The 15,081-nt window shown below is 44.2% G+C and overlaps 1 protein-coding gene across 1 annotated transcript; it reads right to left on the bottom strand.

Moving 5' to 3' along the window:
* Window positions 1-7,054: 7,054 nt before the first annotated feature.
* Window positions 7,055-13,826, bottom strand: LOC118408399 (organic cation transporter protein-like). The gene is made up of 9 exons (XM_035809169.1): window positions 13,386-13,826; window positions 12,687-12,790; window positions 12,139-12,293; window positions 11,190-11,358; window positions 10,398-10,634; window positions 9,726-9,940; window positions 9,078-9,186; window positions 8,191-8,400; window positions 7,055-7,740 (listed from the first exon to the last, which is right to left on the bottom strand). Exons 1-9 carry the CDS (start codon window positions 13,752-13,754, stop codon window positions 7,644-7,646), a joined length of 1,665 nt encoding a protein of 554 aa, XP_035665062.1. The 5' UTR covers window positions 13,755-13,826; the 3' UTR covers window positions 7,055-7,643.
* Window positions 13,827-15,081: the final 1,255 nt, after the last annotated feature.

Raw genomic sequence — 15,081 nt, 5'->3', positions numbered from 1 at the left:
TATATCTCCAGAGGGGAAGGATCGAGAAGGACGCGGGAGAATTTGACAAGGCCGCGGCCTTATACGGGGCTGCCTTCGTACGGTGTACAGATACAGACGGGAGAGAAGCTATCAAGCACCGTATCCGGTACTTAGAGAAACTTGCTAGCAAAGCGCAACGCAAATCCGTTTTAAACTGGCACAGGGACATTGGAAACAACATTCGTACATTTCCAAGCAGTATTCTACGTGTGGCTGACATCTGCCTTACTCTAGATAGGACCCAAGATGGGGGAGATGTAAGATTCCTTAAGGAAACATACACCAAAACTTTGGTAACCGCTATCGCAACTTGTGACACACCGCTCGAAGTAGAAGTCCTCAAAACTCTAGGGGACTTGTATCTTGAGGAAGGAAAGGAGATGTCAGATTCATCTCTAATGTTGAAAGCGAAGGGAATGTACGAGAAGGCTAGGACAAGATGTGAGGATGACCCAGACAGGAGAGAGGTACTTGTCCATCGCGTCCTGTACACCGAGAGGATCAAGGAAGTGCTGAAAAGAGTTAGGTTAACGTTCTGCATTCAGTTTCACATTTTTTTCGTTTGTTTCCATCGCAAAGAAGTTTTATTTTCGGTGCTGTTTGTTTGTTTGTTTGTATATGTGTCTGTGTGTGTGTGTGTCTGTGTGTGTGCGTGTGTGTGTCTGTGTGTGTGCGTGCGTGTGTGTGTGTGTGTGTGTGTGTGCGTGTTGTGTGTGTTCTGTTAACTCGAGAAGTTGTAGATGTATCCTTATGATATTTGGTAGGTGGGTAGGGGTCGAGAAAATGACGGGAATGTTCGATAATGGCCCCTAGCGGCTTTCTAATAAGTACTGCAGTGGGGTTTGATATCTCGCATATAGTCCTGATTTTAAAGTGGTATATAGCTCTAGGGGCAGAGAGTAAGTGGTGTAGGTTTTGTCCACCGCCCGAACCGAACGGCCCTCTTAATTTGTAGACCCATGGTCTTTCCGTGAACCTCCTAGTAGGTAGTTTGGCAATGCACGTTGCCAAATATAATCACCAGGCATTGCATGTCATCTGAGTAAGGGTTATTCCACGACACTATTGTCTTGGGGGTGAGTACCACATGAAAAGAGTGTGATCCCACTGTATATACATGTTGGAAATGAGGAAGTACTAGTATTTTCTTACGTTACAAGTCCGCGTAACTACATGTAAGCTGTTTAGTCTACTGTACTGTGTGTTTTTTCACACACGAAGGTCACGGTTTCACTTCCTTACGGCTTTGTTTTTGTCGTCGTGGCCACTTAGTATTCAGCTCACGCGTTTCTGCTTGTTTTGCGGAGAGGCGACCAGGAACAGTATACTGCGTGCTTGATTACGTTAGTTTGAAATTCATATACCGTTGGAAGCTATATTTGTTTAGATTTGCTAAGAAAAGGAAGAAAAAAAGGGAGTTTAGGTTGTATTTTCCCCTTGTGATTGCCTTTGAAATCAGAATGAATCGTTTCTCTTTTTTTTACATTAAACCCATCCAAAGTGCTAAGAAATTCGAAAATTTTAGATGACAGCTATATAGTGGTTTGTGTCAACTCCAACTGCATTCTGTTCAATGGTCAAGCAAGAAATCGGAGATCTCAAATCCGCCACTGACAATTAGAGGATTTTTGGACAAAACATAGCACAACCGTGTCCGTATTCCGAAATACTGTAAATGCATTTAAGTTCGCGGGGATTTAATTTCGCGGTTAAGGGAAAAAGGACTTTTCGCGGTGGTTTTAATTTCGCGGTTACATCATAGACTACAATCTAATACCATAATAGAAAAAATGTTCGCAGTGGTTTTAAATTCGCTGTGAAGTGGTCACCGCGAAAACCGCGAAAACCGCGAACATTTCTGCATTTACAGTACATGCTGCACTCTCGGGCACATGCCGTCCTCGAGTTCCTGACATTTGACCATCTGCCAAGTTTCACCTCTGGGTACCATCCTTGTTGGTTTCCGCGGCTCCCATATACAATGTACATGTATTACTCATTTTTAATTTTGATAATCATGTATTATTTTACCTATGATAAGTTTTTCTTTTCCTTATGATAACACACGTTAACAAACCTTTGTTATTTGTTATAGAGGACTGACGTCAGGAAGAGAACGAGTGACAACGAACCCCCCATGGCAGTTACAGGTTTTCAAACTACAGATGATTTCAGGTAAGTTCTTAATATTTGTATTCTCACGACCACATGATCACATTTGAAAAAAAAAACCCACCCTATCAATACATCATTCAAAACAACGGATATAGGTTACCCCGCGGATAAAGGTGAACTAGCGTTGTGTGATTTTATCGTTCATACAGGTCGTACAGAGAACATTGCTGTCTGGGGGACCAGGCGAAGCAGATGGGACGGTTAGACTTGGCAGAGCTTCTGTTTGCCTCTGCGCTGAAGCTTGTTCATGGTGAGTACGGTGGGTAAAACGTGCTGTTTACAAGACAGTTGTATGTATATAAAATCAATACAAAAAATTTTGGTAAATTGACCTTTTTCGACCTTCGGTAATGTTGGTTTGATAATTTGGATGCCATCTGTGCGCGCATCAATTTTCGTCCATTTCCAAAAATTAATAAAAAAAATTCTACCATACTGTAAACCGTACAAAGCAGCTGCAAAATGTGCAAATATGTGCCGTTGGATGAAAAAAAATACATATCAGAAATCGTGTACTAATATCATAAAATTGCAAGGTTAATTTCACGGTCATAGGGGAAGATGGGAAAGAACAAAAATGAAGAATTTATTGTTCGGTATATCATACTCTGTGTTTTTAGTCATTTGTTTAAACTGTCAGACCACTTAGATTGCATAATGCATGAAGGCATTTTTTGGCCAGACATTTTTTTATTCTCACGCTCGCATCAGTTTTGGGGTTCCCAGAGGATGTCATCCATATAATCAAATCCTTATCTCCGTAAAAACGTTATCAATTGTATACTATTATAAATCATTATCTCATCAACACAGGGAAGGAGCCCTCAGTCGTGCAGTTAGAAGCCGAATGTTTACACAAGATGGGAAACGTCTACCTTGAACGTGGGAAGATGACTCAACAAGGTTCAGACTTCACCAAAGCCGCCGCCCTCTACAACGCAGCCTTGGTGAGAACAACGGAGGAAGAGCTTAGGAAGGCCATAGCACATGCTGTAGAACAGACAGAGCAGGCGTTCGTTCAACATACTTTGGGCTCGGACTGTAAACCAAATCATTTTGAGACGAATAAACAGCATAAGAATGGTTTGAAAACAATGCGAGAAAACGTGAAAGGGCAACTTGCCGCTATTGAGCAACGACACGATCCATACAAGTACGATGGATATGGTGCAGTAGTGAAAGAGGTTGAAACGGCAAGAGCTGTAGCTGTGAAAGAACTGTTTCAAAACATAGCCAAGGACAGGATACACTTCATACACAAGCTCATTGTTGAATGCACCAATGTTATGGGGCAGCCGCCATGTAAGTATGCCGTCATAGGTTTGGGTTCACAGGCTACAGAATTGGTAACTCCGTATTCCGATCTGGAATTTGCAATACTGCTGGAAGACGGATCCGATTCTGATGACAATAAACAATACTTTCGAAACATTACCCACTACTTACATCTAAAAATCATCAACCTGGGAGAGACCATTCTACCCGCAATGGGGGTAAAATCACTGAATGATTTTTACTCCGACGATCCGGGAGACAGTTGGTTCTATGACTCCGTAACGCCTCACGGTTTCTCGTTTGACGGAGCCATGCCATGGGCGAGCAAAACTCCACTCGGGCGGAAGCAGACGAATACCAAGCCGGCTCTTGAGCTCATTCAAACGCCTAGGAAAATGGCCATGTATCAGAGGCTTGACTTTGCCCTCGCGGAAGGATATCACTTATCAGACATCTTGCAGAGCGCGTGCTACATCACAGGCGAGATTGCTCTAGTGAAAGAGTACCTGATGGCAGTGTCGGCAACATTTAGGAATAATGGTGTCGACGCCAGCGCTCAAATGGCAGACAGGGAAGAATTCAGCACTCCTAAACTAACAGCAACGCTTCTGAACGTAAAGAAGGAAATATATCGCTTCCCCGCCATCGCCGTACAGAATATTGCCTTGCGCTGCGGTGTCCAGGCAAGCAGTGTGTGGGCATTGATAGAAGAACTGCAAAAGGGAAACCATGTGAGTGAAGAAAACGCGCGACATCTGGCGGTTCTTGTTAGTATCTCAGCAGAGCTGAGGCTGAGGACGTACATAGAAAATGGAGGGCAGAAAGAAAACATGTCTGCCTTGGTGCCTACTAGCACTAGCATAACAGGTACCACCACACCAGTCATTGAAAAGGTTTTCTATCTCCCAAACCGTAAGATGTTGTACAGGTATTACTACACCGCTGTCCCTCTTCGTAGAATTCTCTTAAAACCCCAAGACCAGCAGCTGAGGTCTCTAGTATCATCAACTCTATTCAATTGCACCGAAGAAATCATGGGTAAAATGAACTCAGAGCTCTGCAATTTCACATCAGCTAAAGAACAATTAGAAACCGAACTAAAAAGGAAGAAGATCATGTACGGAAACACCACACATCCCATGACTTCATCAAACCTACACAGCCTCGGTCATGTCTGTCTGAAGCTTGGAGAATACACACAAGCAAAGAATTTCTTCGAACGAGCCCTGAAGATGTACAAAGATATACATGGAGAGGAACAAGCACACCCTGATATCGCGACCTCGCTTACTGGTCTTGCCATAGTTGCAAACTATCTGGGAAATACGGAAGAAGCAGTGGCTTTATACCTACAAGCTCTGAGAATACTGAAACGAGTACACGGCAAATCGGCACACAAGGACATTGCAATGTTATGGAATAATCTCGGCAAAACTTGTAGTGATATGGGTAATGACAGAAAAGCTATCTACTTCTATGAAAAGGCCCTGAATATGAGGGAGCGTATATTCGGGGCCAACGCGAAACATCCAGACATTGCTTTAGTACTAAACAACCTCGGAGCCGCTTGGCTGTGCATTGGAGATTACAGAAAAGGAGTGGATTTCTACAGACAGGCTCTGGATATGAGGAAACACATTTATGGGGCAAATGCGGCTCACCCAGATATTGCCGTCTCCCAAGACAATCTCGGTATAGCACTAGCTCAGGCGGGAGATTACAAGAAAGCATTTGATGTACATCAACAGGCGCTAAGCATGTACAGAATTCTGTACGGACGAGACATGGCGCACCCCCTAATTGCTATCACGCTCCATAACCTCGGATCGGCCTGGCAAGATCTTGGCGATCCCAGAAAGGCATTGGACTTCTTTGAGAGGGCTCTGGCTGTGAGGAAACGAGTCTTTGGTTCCGAAATGGCGAACTCAGAAATTGCCTCGTCACTGAACAGTATTGGCTTCGCGTGGAGTGCTCTGGGTGATCATAGAAAAGCTCTAAGATTTCTCGAAGAGGCCATGGATCTATGGAAGACATTGTACGGACAGGGTATGGATCACTCAGAGGTGGCGACATCTCTCATCAACCTTGGAGAAGCTTGGAGTCGTCTGGAAGACTACAGGAAAGCCAAGGACTACTATGAGGAAGCTCTGAATATGTTTCAACGTATACACGGAAGTGACGCGGTGCATCCAAGCATCGCACTGTCTCTCAACAACGTAGGGGCAGTCTACGGTTACTTGGGAGACTACAAAAAGGCGATCCATATTTGTGGACAGGCTCTCGATATGAGAAAAACTATATACGGTCACGAAGGGGCACACCCAGATCTCGCGTGGTCGCTGGATGGTCTTGGTAGATCATGGCAAGAGCTAGGGGACTGTAAGACAGCCATTCACTTTTATAACAAGGCCCTAGAGATGAGGAAACTAGTATGGGGACAGGATGCAATGCACCCGCAAATCGTGGTTTCACTTAACAACCTGGGCACAGCCTGGATTGAGCTGGGGGAGTACAGGAAAGCGATCGACATACTTGAAAATGCCTTGGCTCTAGCCAGACGGCTCTATGGCTATGATACACTGCATACTGACATTGCATCGTCTCTCATGAACCTGGGCGGAGCTTGGGAACATTTGGGTGATCCCAGGAAAGCAATCCACTACCACGAAGATGCTCTACGAATGAGAAAACGTTTGCACGGAGATGTTGCACATTCTGACATTGCCAGGTCACTCAGCAACGTAGGAACCTGTTGGAGTGACCTAGACGATCACAAAAAAGCTATCGACTTCTACGAGCAGGCTTTGGAAATGTGGACACTTGTGCACGGCCACGACATGTCCTGCACTGAGGTCGCGTCGATTCTCAACAATTTAGGCATGGCTTGGAATAACATAGGCGAGCACGAAAAGGCAATCAACTTACACGACAAGGCTTTGAATATGAGACAGCGTCTTTTTGGAGATGACGCGGCTCATCCGGACACTCTAACGTCACTCCACAACCTGGCTTCAGCATGGAGTAATCACGGCAATCATTCAAAAGCGTTGGACTTGAACCAGCAGGCTCTGAAGATGGGGAAACAGCTTTACGGCCACGACGCGACGCATCAGTGTATCGCTAAGTCACTAGGCAATCTAGGTACGGTCTGGAGACTACGTGGGGAACATAGGAAGGCAGCTAGATTTCTTCAGAAGTCGCTGAAGATGATGAGAGAGATCTATGGACATGACACGCCACACCGGGATGTGCTGATAATTCTTACCAACCTGTGTAAAGCGCGGAGAGATATGGGAGAGGAGGGAAAGGCGTTCCAAGTGTTGTCTAAGGTGTTGGAGATGCACAGGCAGTTAAATTGTTGATAACACCGTTGAACATTCCTGTGCAAAACACGTGTATCTGTCAACTAGAACATTTGCGCCATATTTGCGAACAAATACACACTTTAGAAAAATTATAAACTGCTTCAAATGATATAAAGACCGCTACATTTACCATGCTAGTTGTATACATGTATCCATACAGGCCATCATTAATCACAGTAGGCAAAAATATTGTTTACAAAATATTTTTCATTGATGAACTGCAAATGATAACGACCACTACAGTGAACATGACAAAACATATACGTGCGTGTATATCCGTGCGGGTCGACATGAAGCAGGCAAACATATTGTTCTCTTACCAGCGGTACTAAAACATCACAAATGTCTTCATCAGACAACTCAGATGAAGAGTACATGATTGTTGCACAACCAATAGTTTTTGAACTGGAGAGGTTGAACAGAATTCTGGGGAATTCTTCAGCATCCTGGGAACCTGAGCCGGAATTCTGGAGAATTCGGCCATTATTCTTCAGAATTCTCCAGAATTTGCTTTGTTTCTGGAGACATCTAATTGCAATCTACATATCAATAATCTTTTAATATACTACAATAATCTATATACAAATATTAATCAATTTGGTACATCGATTTTCAAATGATTAGGGTTCGTCTGGAATTAAACTGGAATTCCAAAATTAACATGGAGGGTGATAGATATATTGATATCGATAACCTACTGTACATGTATATGTATCCTGATCCACTTCAAGTAACCGTCGACTTGGTGTTGACATTGAGAGATACGTGTACACATGTATGCGTGAACCGATATGAACATTTCAAAATTCATGTAAGATAGAAAACACCATTGTCCCGGATCACGTCACAGTCGCGTTTGGATGCGGTTCTCCTGTCTGTTTTTACAATCTTTGTTGGCTGCTTTCTGTGAAGACATTTATGAGAACACAAAATGAGTAATATGGGGTCAACCGTCAAAGCTTGAATAAAATAATGGGAATTAATCAATCATATTGATTTAACTATCATGAAAGCTCATCTGTGTTGGTAGTACAATGGTAAATTTTCTTCCAACACAAGGGTACACACGGATCAAATCAAGGAGGCCATATACATCAGGGCACTCCAGCCATCACTGAACAGAGAGGGTGGGCGTTGTAAACTTCCTGACACGTTTGACCAATTGCTGACGTCACGTATCTACAAGATCATGTGTAAATGAGATCACGTGTTTGTAACTCTCGCGAGTTTACGTTCTGACGGTAATCAGTATCGATCTAGGAGAAGGAGACAGCGGTCGTTGAAAATTTGATATGTCTTTGTATATTAAGAAGAAAGTTAAGCACTACGATTAGTGTTGTCATCTAAGGCCTACCTTCCCAAGTTTTCGCCATCTTCAAGTGTATCCGGAAGAGGGATACCGAACGTCTCGGGAAGGCTGAAGACTCCGGCCCCGCCGAGAGTGCAGAGTATCCCGAACGTGATCATGGGGAGGGGCGGCCACACGTCCGCCAGCAGGGACACGAACGGGGACAGGATGCCGCCTACACGGGACCACATGTTGGCCACACCCACACCCATCGTCCTGAAGCAAAATGAACAAGACCATAGCACGTCCAGGTCAAAAGTTACCAAAAAAAAAAGAAGTTCTGCTGCAGTACCATGGTCACACCCCAGGGGACCAATATTGACCTTAACCTTTTTCTTCCCAACATCTACCCACTTACCAAAATGTAATTACAATCAATCCAGAGGTTCTAAAGTTATGTTGACCACAAATACCCGGAAACACAAAGACAAGAGTTTTCTCTAAATTATCAACGCTTCACCATTTCCAGGGCTATAACAGAAGTATATATAAACGTTAGATCGAAACTTATCTACAATCAGTACATCAACTTGGACAGGACGAACAGAGAGGCTGGTACATTGAAGTGGGGTTCTATCCTTTAAGGCTAACGTCACATTTCCATAAAGCGGCCCGGCCGGGTAGTTTCGGGGAACGAAAAGTATGATATAAAAGACAGCACAAAACTAACCAAAAATAAATTCAACAGCATGCCTTGTGCGTATTCATTGGGTAAAATTTCAATTCTTTTCGTTTCCGCTAACAGCCCGAAATGTGACGTATGCCTAAGTGAGAAAGCAAATGAGAGAGAAATATATATATATAGAGAGACAGACAGACAGTTGGTGAATAAGATAGGCCTTATGTTTCATGTACAATTCAGCTCCAAGTGTTTGGTGATTAGACAACCCTACCTGACTACGGTGGGGAACACCTCAGGGGAGTACACGGCCAGGCAATTAAAGGCGACGCCGATAGCACACCGCCCGAGCAGGGAGATGTACCGAATAACATCTCGTCGTTCTGTAACACAATGTCACATCGGTTTCCTGTTATTTTGTGACAGGGGGTGAAGGAAACCGTCGACATCAGGGCACACCAACCTTCTGGTTGCAGAATATTTTTTTCTGATATCAACGAAGATAGAATTAAAGTAGTATTATGCATAACCTTTACTTTAACTGGCCGACACTAAATATTATTCTGTTATCTGCACTTGCTGTTACATTTTTGTAGCATACCTTGAAGTTTTCTGGGAATACCCTTTTTTCATGGGTGCAGCCAATACAATCAAAATGATGGCGTCATAATTACGTCATATTACGTTATAATAGCGTCAAAGTTCTTAAAATCTTTAGATATCATGCTTATATCATTCCCTGAAAATTTGGTGGCTATATGATAAATCGCTTAAGAGTAACAGGGCTTAGAAGTGGAGGGCCGCAAAAGCCCCAAGTCCAGGGTTGACCAAAAAAGCCCGGTATGAATAGGGTTAAATCCTAGTCAAATCCTCATTGAATGTCGCACGAAATTCGGGCGGCTTTAAAGAACCATCGGCCCACCTGTTGGCGTTGCAGCCACTGCCAGACAGGCGGCTCCTGTCAGAAACAGAAATCCACCAACCACAGGCCTCCTCCCCCACTTCTCCATGGCAACCAAGCCCACAAACGACAGCCCCCACTCCAGTAGTGCGCCCAGGACGAAGTTCAGGTAGGGGTCACCGGCAAGGTCGGCAGAACCAATGATCAAGGCGTAGTACACAACCACTGTAGCAAACCTAGCAAACACACAAGACGTAACTGAATCTTGAACTAGTTTATAACTGTAATATTTAACACTAAAATTGGACTCACCCAAATGTTCGACAGGACAGCACAATTCTTTGTCAAGAAATGAACAATCCGCTGCTGCCGTGACGTCATGTTATGCAGATAGAGCACGTGTCTCAATGAGCAGTGGATCATAAATTGCAGGAAGTCTATCTGCATAACGTGACGTCACGACAGCAGGAGATTGTTCATTCCTTGACAAAGACTGGTGCTGTTAAGTTCGAAAATTTGAGTGAGTCCAATTTTGTGTTGGATATTACAATGACTTCTACCAACACAGATGAACTTTCAGACGTAACTAAGTATGACCTGTACATATGGGTCAATTTGTGTGCCGTTGCTTATGTTGGATTAAGGAAAAATGCATATATATTCATAGTTCTAGTAGCATACAATAACTCTTACCAGACTAATGAAACTGTTACTGTGAATCTCCTAAGACGGGGACCCCGGAACAGGTCGACCAGACTGTACTTCTTACACTTTTCCCCAGGTTCTTTGTCCTTCGCTTTTGTGATGACTTTTTCGTAAACATCATCCGGTATGGTGACCCTGTTGAACTTGGCTGCTTTCTGGATGCTTATTTTGGCTTCCTTGATCCGGTTGTTACTGAGGAGCCATCTTGGTGATTCAGGGAGAAGCCTAGACGCATCAGTGTACAAAAAGATTAAAAAAAAATTCACGGGTCTCAGTGGCAAGTGTGCAGATGTTGACACACTGGTAACACCAAATACGTAGGTGTTTTTTGGCACCTTTAGACAGATTAGCCGTGAGGCTCGGTGGGCGTCACTCCACCGTCATGGGGGCAGGGGCATGGCGAGTTTAGAACTCAGGACCTTCTGCTTCTGACTCCAACGCTCTAACCGTTGCTCCACACAGACACCCCAGTACAAAAAGATAACTCATGTTTTATCGCATCGTAACTTCGTACTAACTCGAAAATTTCCATCAAGCAAATTTAGGCAAGAAAATACACATGATACAATGCAACTTTACAGTTTTGACCCAGTTGAACCAGTTGGCGAAGTCAATGTTTCATTCATGCGTTTTTTTCACTGCATTGAAAGTAATGTAAGAATGGGTCCGTGTTTTAGGTAGGTCTGTTCAAAATGAACTTACAGGAGATGTCTCCATGTCATTCATTCAAATAGTAATACTAGTAGGTAATAGGTAAACGTAGTTTACAGGTAAACGTACCACCAGTACGAGAGGAGGGGCACCGACATGAGAGACACGGCCAACTGAAGACTCCACCAATCACGCAAGAAGTACGCAAGACCTGCGAGAAAGACAGCTCCTGGGTTCCAGCTGGAAGAAATCGTCATTCCCACGACATTCCGCTTGGAAGAGCCGACGACTTCTATACCTGGACACCAAAAGTAGGAAGTTTGTGTCAGTAAGTAGAATTTGCGATGGGTAAGCTCACTGGTCTGCGATAAATTGTGCTAGGATATTCTGCCAACTGTTCGAATTTTCGACGCACGGGTTAAGTATATAGCTAAGGGCACAACCCGCCGCACGTGCTTTTTATTCGTACGTTTTTGTGGAAGGCCACATCGGCCATGTTTTTCTAAAAACGTGGAGAAGTAGTCTGTGTAACACAAACTCCGCTGTCCAGGGCTGTAACTGGCCCCTAGGGGGCCGGCAGATGTTTGGTGGGCTGCTATAAGCGAGATTTAATCAGGCTAGTGGAGAAGGAATGGCAAAAGCAGGGAGGGAGTACGTCTCAACTCAAGTCACTCGCATGGTTGCGCAGGGTGTAATACGAAAGTATGTGGTCTGCACGCCACGCCTGGCCGTGAGCTGGTTGCGTGCATTGTTTGTTGCACATCGTTTGTTGTCGTGCTTACAACGTACTTACCACTTACGGATCCCAAACGATTGCCCACGTATTGGTACGTGGACACCACGCAGTTGCACGTACTGACGGGTTGCGCCCTTAACATAAGTGTCGACTACAAGCGAAATGGATGGGCGGATATCGGGCAGCGTCTAATTGCTACTTGGTCCCGTGTTCATTTTAAGTCCGACTTAAATTCAACCCGGGGCCGGCCATGTAGGCGTCACGCCCGAAAGTGAAAAAAACAGCCCTTTTTCCAATTGGGACCTAAGCTTTAACTATGTGAGATGAGAACCAAACTGATACCTAGAGTCAAGCCGACGTAGAAGGCACCGTTGGCAGCCCCGCCGGCAAGCAGGCGGAGAACGAGGAAGGTGACGTAATCTGTGGTGAAGGCAGCAGCCAGTCCTGAAATCAGCTGTATCACTATACAGGCCACAACTGTGGGACGGCGACCGAATCTGACAAAACATGCAGCAAATTCAATAATCTAAAATGAATTATAATAGTGGATGGTTTTGTGTTGACAGGACAGTTGTAACCCTTCCTCCGGACAATATTTTCATGGCTATTTTCATAATACTTGTACTGAAAGCAAACGAAATGACTGGACAAGCCGACACAATGGATTTCTATTTCCTCTCAAAGGAAATGGAACAAGCATATCTGCTCTTTTATCTCTACTATAACAGAAAAGCGAGGAGAAGTTGGATTTATCCAGCAAAAGTCTCATTTTGTATCCCTATCTATTAATTGTATCTTTTCAACATGTCTTGTTGTGACCTGTACTTAGCCCGGTGTGGCAAAAATGTGCAATAAAGGTCTTCATTCATTTAATGAAATCGACCTTGTACCTGTCCGATGTCGTTCCTGAAATGAGTCCCCCAGCGGCCACCCCCACCATGAAGATGGACTGTCCCAGTTCCTTTAACCAGTGTCGCTCACACACAAGGTCGTACTGGAAGCAGGGAAATTACATATTAGCTTGACATGTTCAAATCATGTTAACGTAAAATAGGACATTTTCCATCACTTGCCTGAACTCACAATGAATGGAAGCGTATTGAAATTGATTTTTACGTTTTCTACATTCCCATCACAAAAAGCCATTTTAACTAATTGTGACGAAAAGGTTAAGGAGTACATGTGAACGACACCTATAGACTTAATTAATGGAAAGTGAATTTGTGTTATTTGTTCAACCTTCCTGACCACTTAGATTTCATAAAGAAGGCAACTTGTTTTTGGACATTTTTTTTTAATTGTCACGCTCGCATCGGTTTTTGGGGTTTCCAGTGGATGTCATCCATATAATTAAATCAACATGGCCTTAGTAATGCTTAAGATAAATTTCCAAACTGAGGCCCAGTGTGGAAGCTTTTGGGAGCGAGAAGAATGACATAAAGGAAATATAAAAACATACAAAATTTCAAAATAAGATTCATGGACACGATGTGTATTTTTATTTTTTTAATTTTTCTTAAAGCATACGGACCGGGCCCCGGATTGGAAATGTAACCTTAGTCCCAATCGTGGGATGACACCGTACTTACGTCTGTAACAACAGTGCTGTGATACACGCTCTGGTCGTACTCCCAGCCGTGGCTACAGGTCACAGTTTGGTTACTCTCCGTCGACGTTTCACCACTTCCGTTGTACATCAGACAGGAGCTGTATCTCCACGTGCCGTCCACGTTTTCCATGGGAACGCTGGAGCTGAGCCTCTCGGAAGGGTGGCCGTACATCGCCGAGGAGTCGTTCTGGTAAAAGCGGCAGTGGTGCGCCGGTGTGGCCGCTAGGAAAGCCTGGGCGAACATGGTTGCACCGACGGACGGACCGATCAAGACGGTGAGCAAGGCTGCCAGTTTCTGGTACCTGCCGAACTCACCGAGGTGCTCTCGCAATACATCTTCGTACTCCATGATGACACGTTTTATCAAGGTAGCAGAACCATCCAAATTCTGGCTATACTGTGGTTGCTATCGGCTGTGTCTACTAACATAAGACAGAACATAAGGTACTATGTTCGTGAAAATGCTATTAAATGATCGAGGAGGTTAAAAGAAGATCTACTAATACATCAACCTGGCTAAGACAATTCTTCAGAGCACCGTGGAAGGTGGGAGGCGCCGTGGGGGTCAACGGAAGACCTGGCAAGACAACATCACAGAGTGGACATCACTCAACCTGCAGGAAAGGCTGACTGTAGCAAGAGACAGACGGGCCTGGAGACAACTCTCTATCTTTATGTCTACCTTGTCCCCCCAACGACAAGGAGGTCAAGAGACTAGTTAGGTAGGTAGGTAATGCAGCAACAACAATACCCTCTGTATACTCATTTCAGACATCCAGGTACTAGTTGTCATCGGATGGTCAGACGTAAACAGTCTCGACTAGTATTGTTTTGCTTTGCCTAACATTGTACGGAACGTAATGGCACCTGCAAAATGGCGGCATGTTCACGTTCGAATTCATCGGGCCTTCACCTTTGACATATATTACCCAGAATTGTTGTTGCCCGCATTTGCGTAGTGAACTCGTACGAGCTTATTCAGGAGAAGGTCTCGATAACCATTGGAGGATGACGAGGTTAAAAGTTTATGTCCGTTTATCCAGTCGACTGTGGGTTACTGAACTCTGTGACCCAATTCTCACACTGTATGTTCATTTATGTATGTTGACAACGCCTTTCTGTCATTCAAAAATGATAGATATCCCACTTAATCGTAATGAAAACAATACAACTTGCTCACCTCACTTTGAATCGTGTTACTTTTACTCCCGTTTAGTGTCCAGTGCCTTCCACTGTCCGTTCAGCCCTTGAATTCCTTTTTCTGTTACAGCACCCCTTACCTATCAATCAAGAAGACAAAATCACCATGCTTCCCTTTTTTGTTGACTGTTAGTCGTTCGTTAGAAAGAACTGATAATACTTCCGAAAGTCCCGAAGATCGCGGCTCTTGTTGTTCTGACTGACCGGTCCCTATGTTTTGGAATGTGAGATGACGCCTGAGGAGGAACAAACCATTATATCCCTTACGCTGGGGGGTGGGGGGGGGGGGGGTGGTAGGGCAGTGAAATAGAATTGTACTGCGTTCAAGTACATTTACCCGTAGTTGAGACTGATAGAAATGGATCATCCTCACATTCTATTGTTAATTTCCATGTCCTTAAAACTCTGTTTAATAAGATAATTGTATAGTGTGCTTCGCAATGGAACAGTCGAAACCAGCTGGTTCAAGGTCTGCG

Source organism: Branchiostoma floridae, unplaced genomic scaffold (genome assembly GCF_000003815.2).
Source record: "Branchiostoma floridae strain S238N-H82 unplaced genomic scaffold, Bfl_VNyyK Sc7u5tJ_1582, whole genome shotgun sequence".
NCBI classification, from domain to species: Eukaryota; Metazoa; Chordata; class Leptocardii; order Amphioxiformes; family Branchiostomatidae; genus Branchiostoma; species Branchiostoma floridae.
This window is presented reverse-complemented; position numbering and strand designations above follow the sequence as displayed.

Bases quoted from the DNA above. Each gene is read 5' to 3' on its own strand.
- LOC118408399 (XM_035809169.1), bottom strand. From the start codon at position 13,754: ATGGAGTACGAAGATGTATTGCGAGAGCACCTCGGTGAGTTCGGCAGG. The intron at 12,791-13,385 runs GTAAGTACGGTG...CCCTGCTTCCAG, and splicing joins ACAGCACTGTTGTTACAGAC to TACGACCTTGTGTGTGAGCG. The intron at 10,635-11,189 runs GTACGTTTACCT...TGATGCGTCTAG, and splicing joins CCCCTCCTCTCGTACTGGTG to GCTTCTCCCTGAATCACCAA.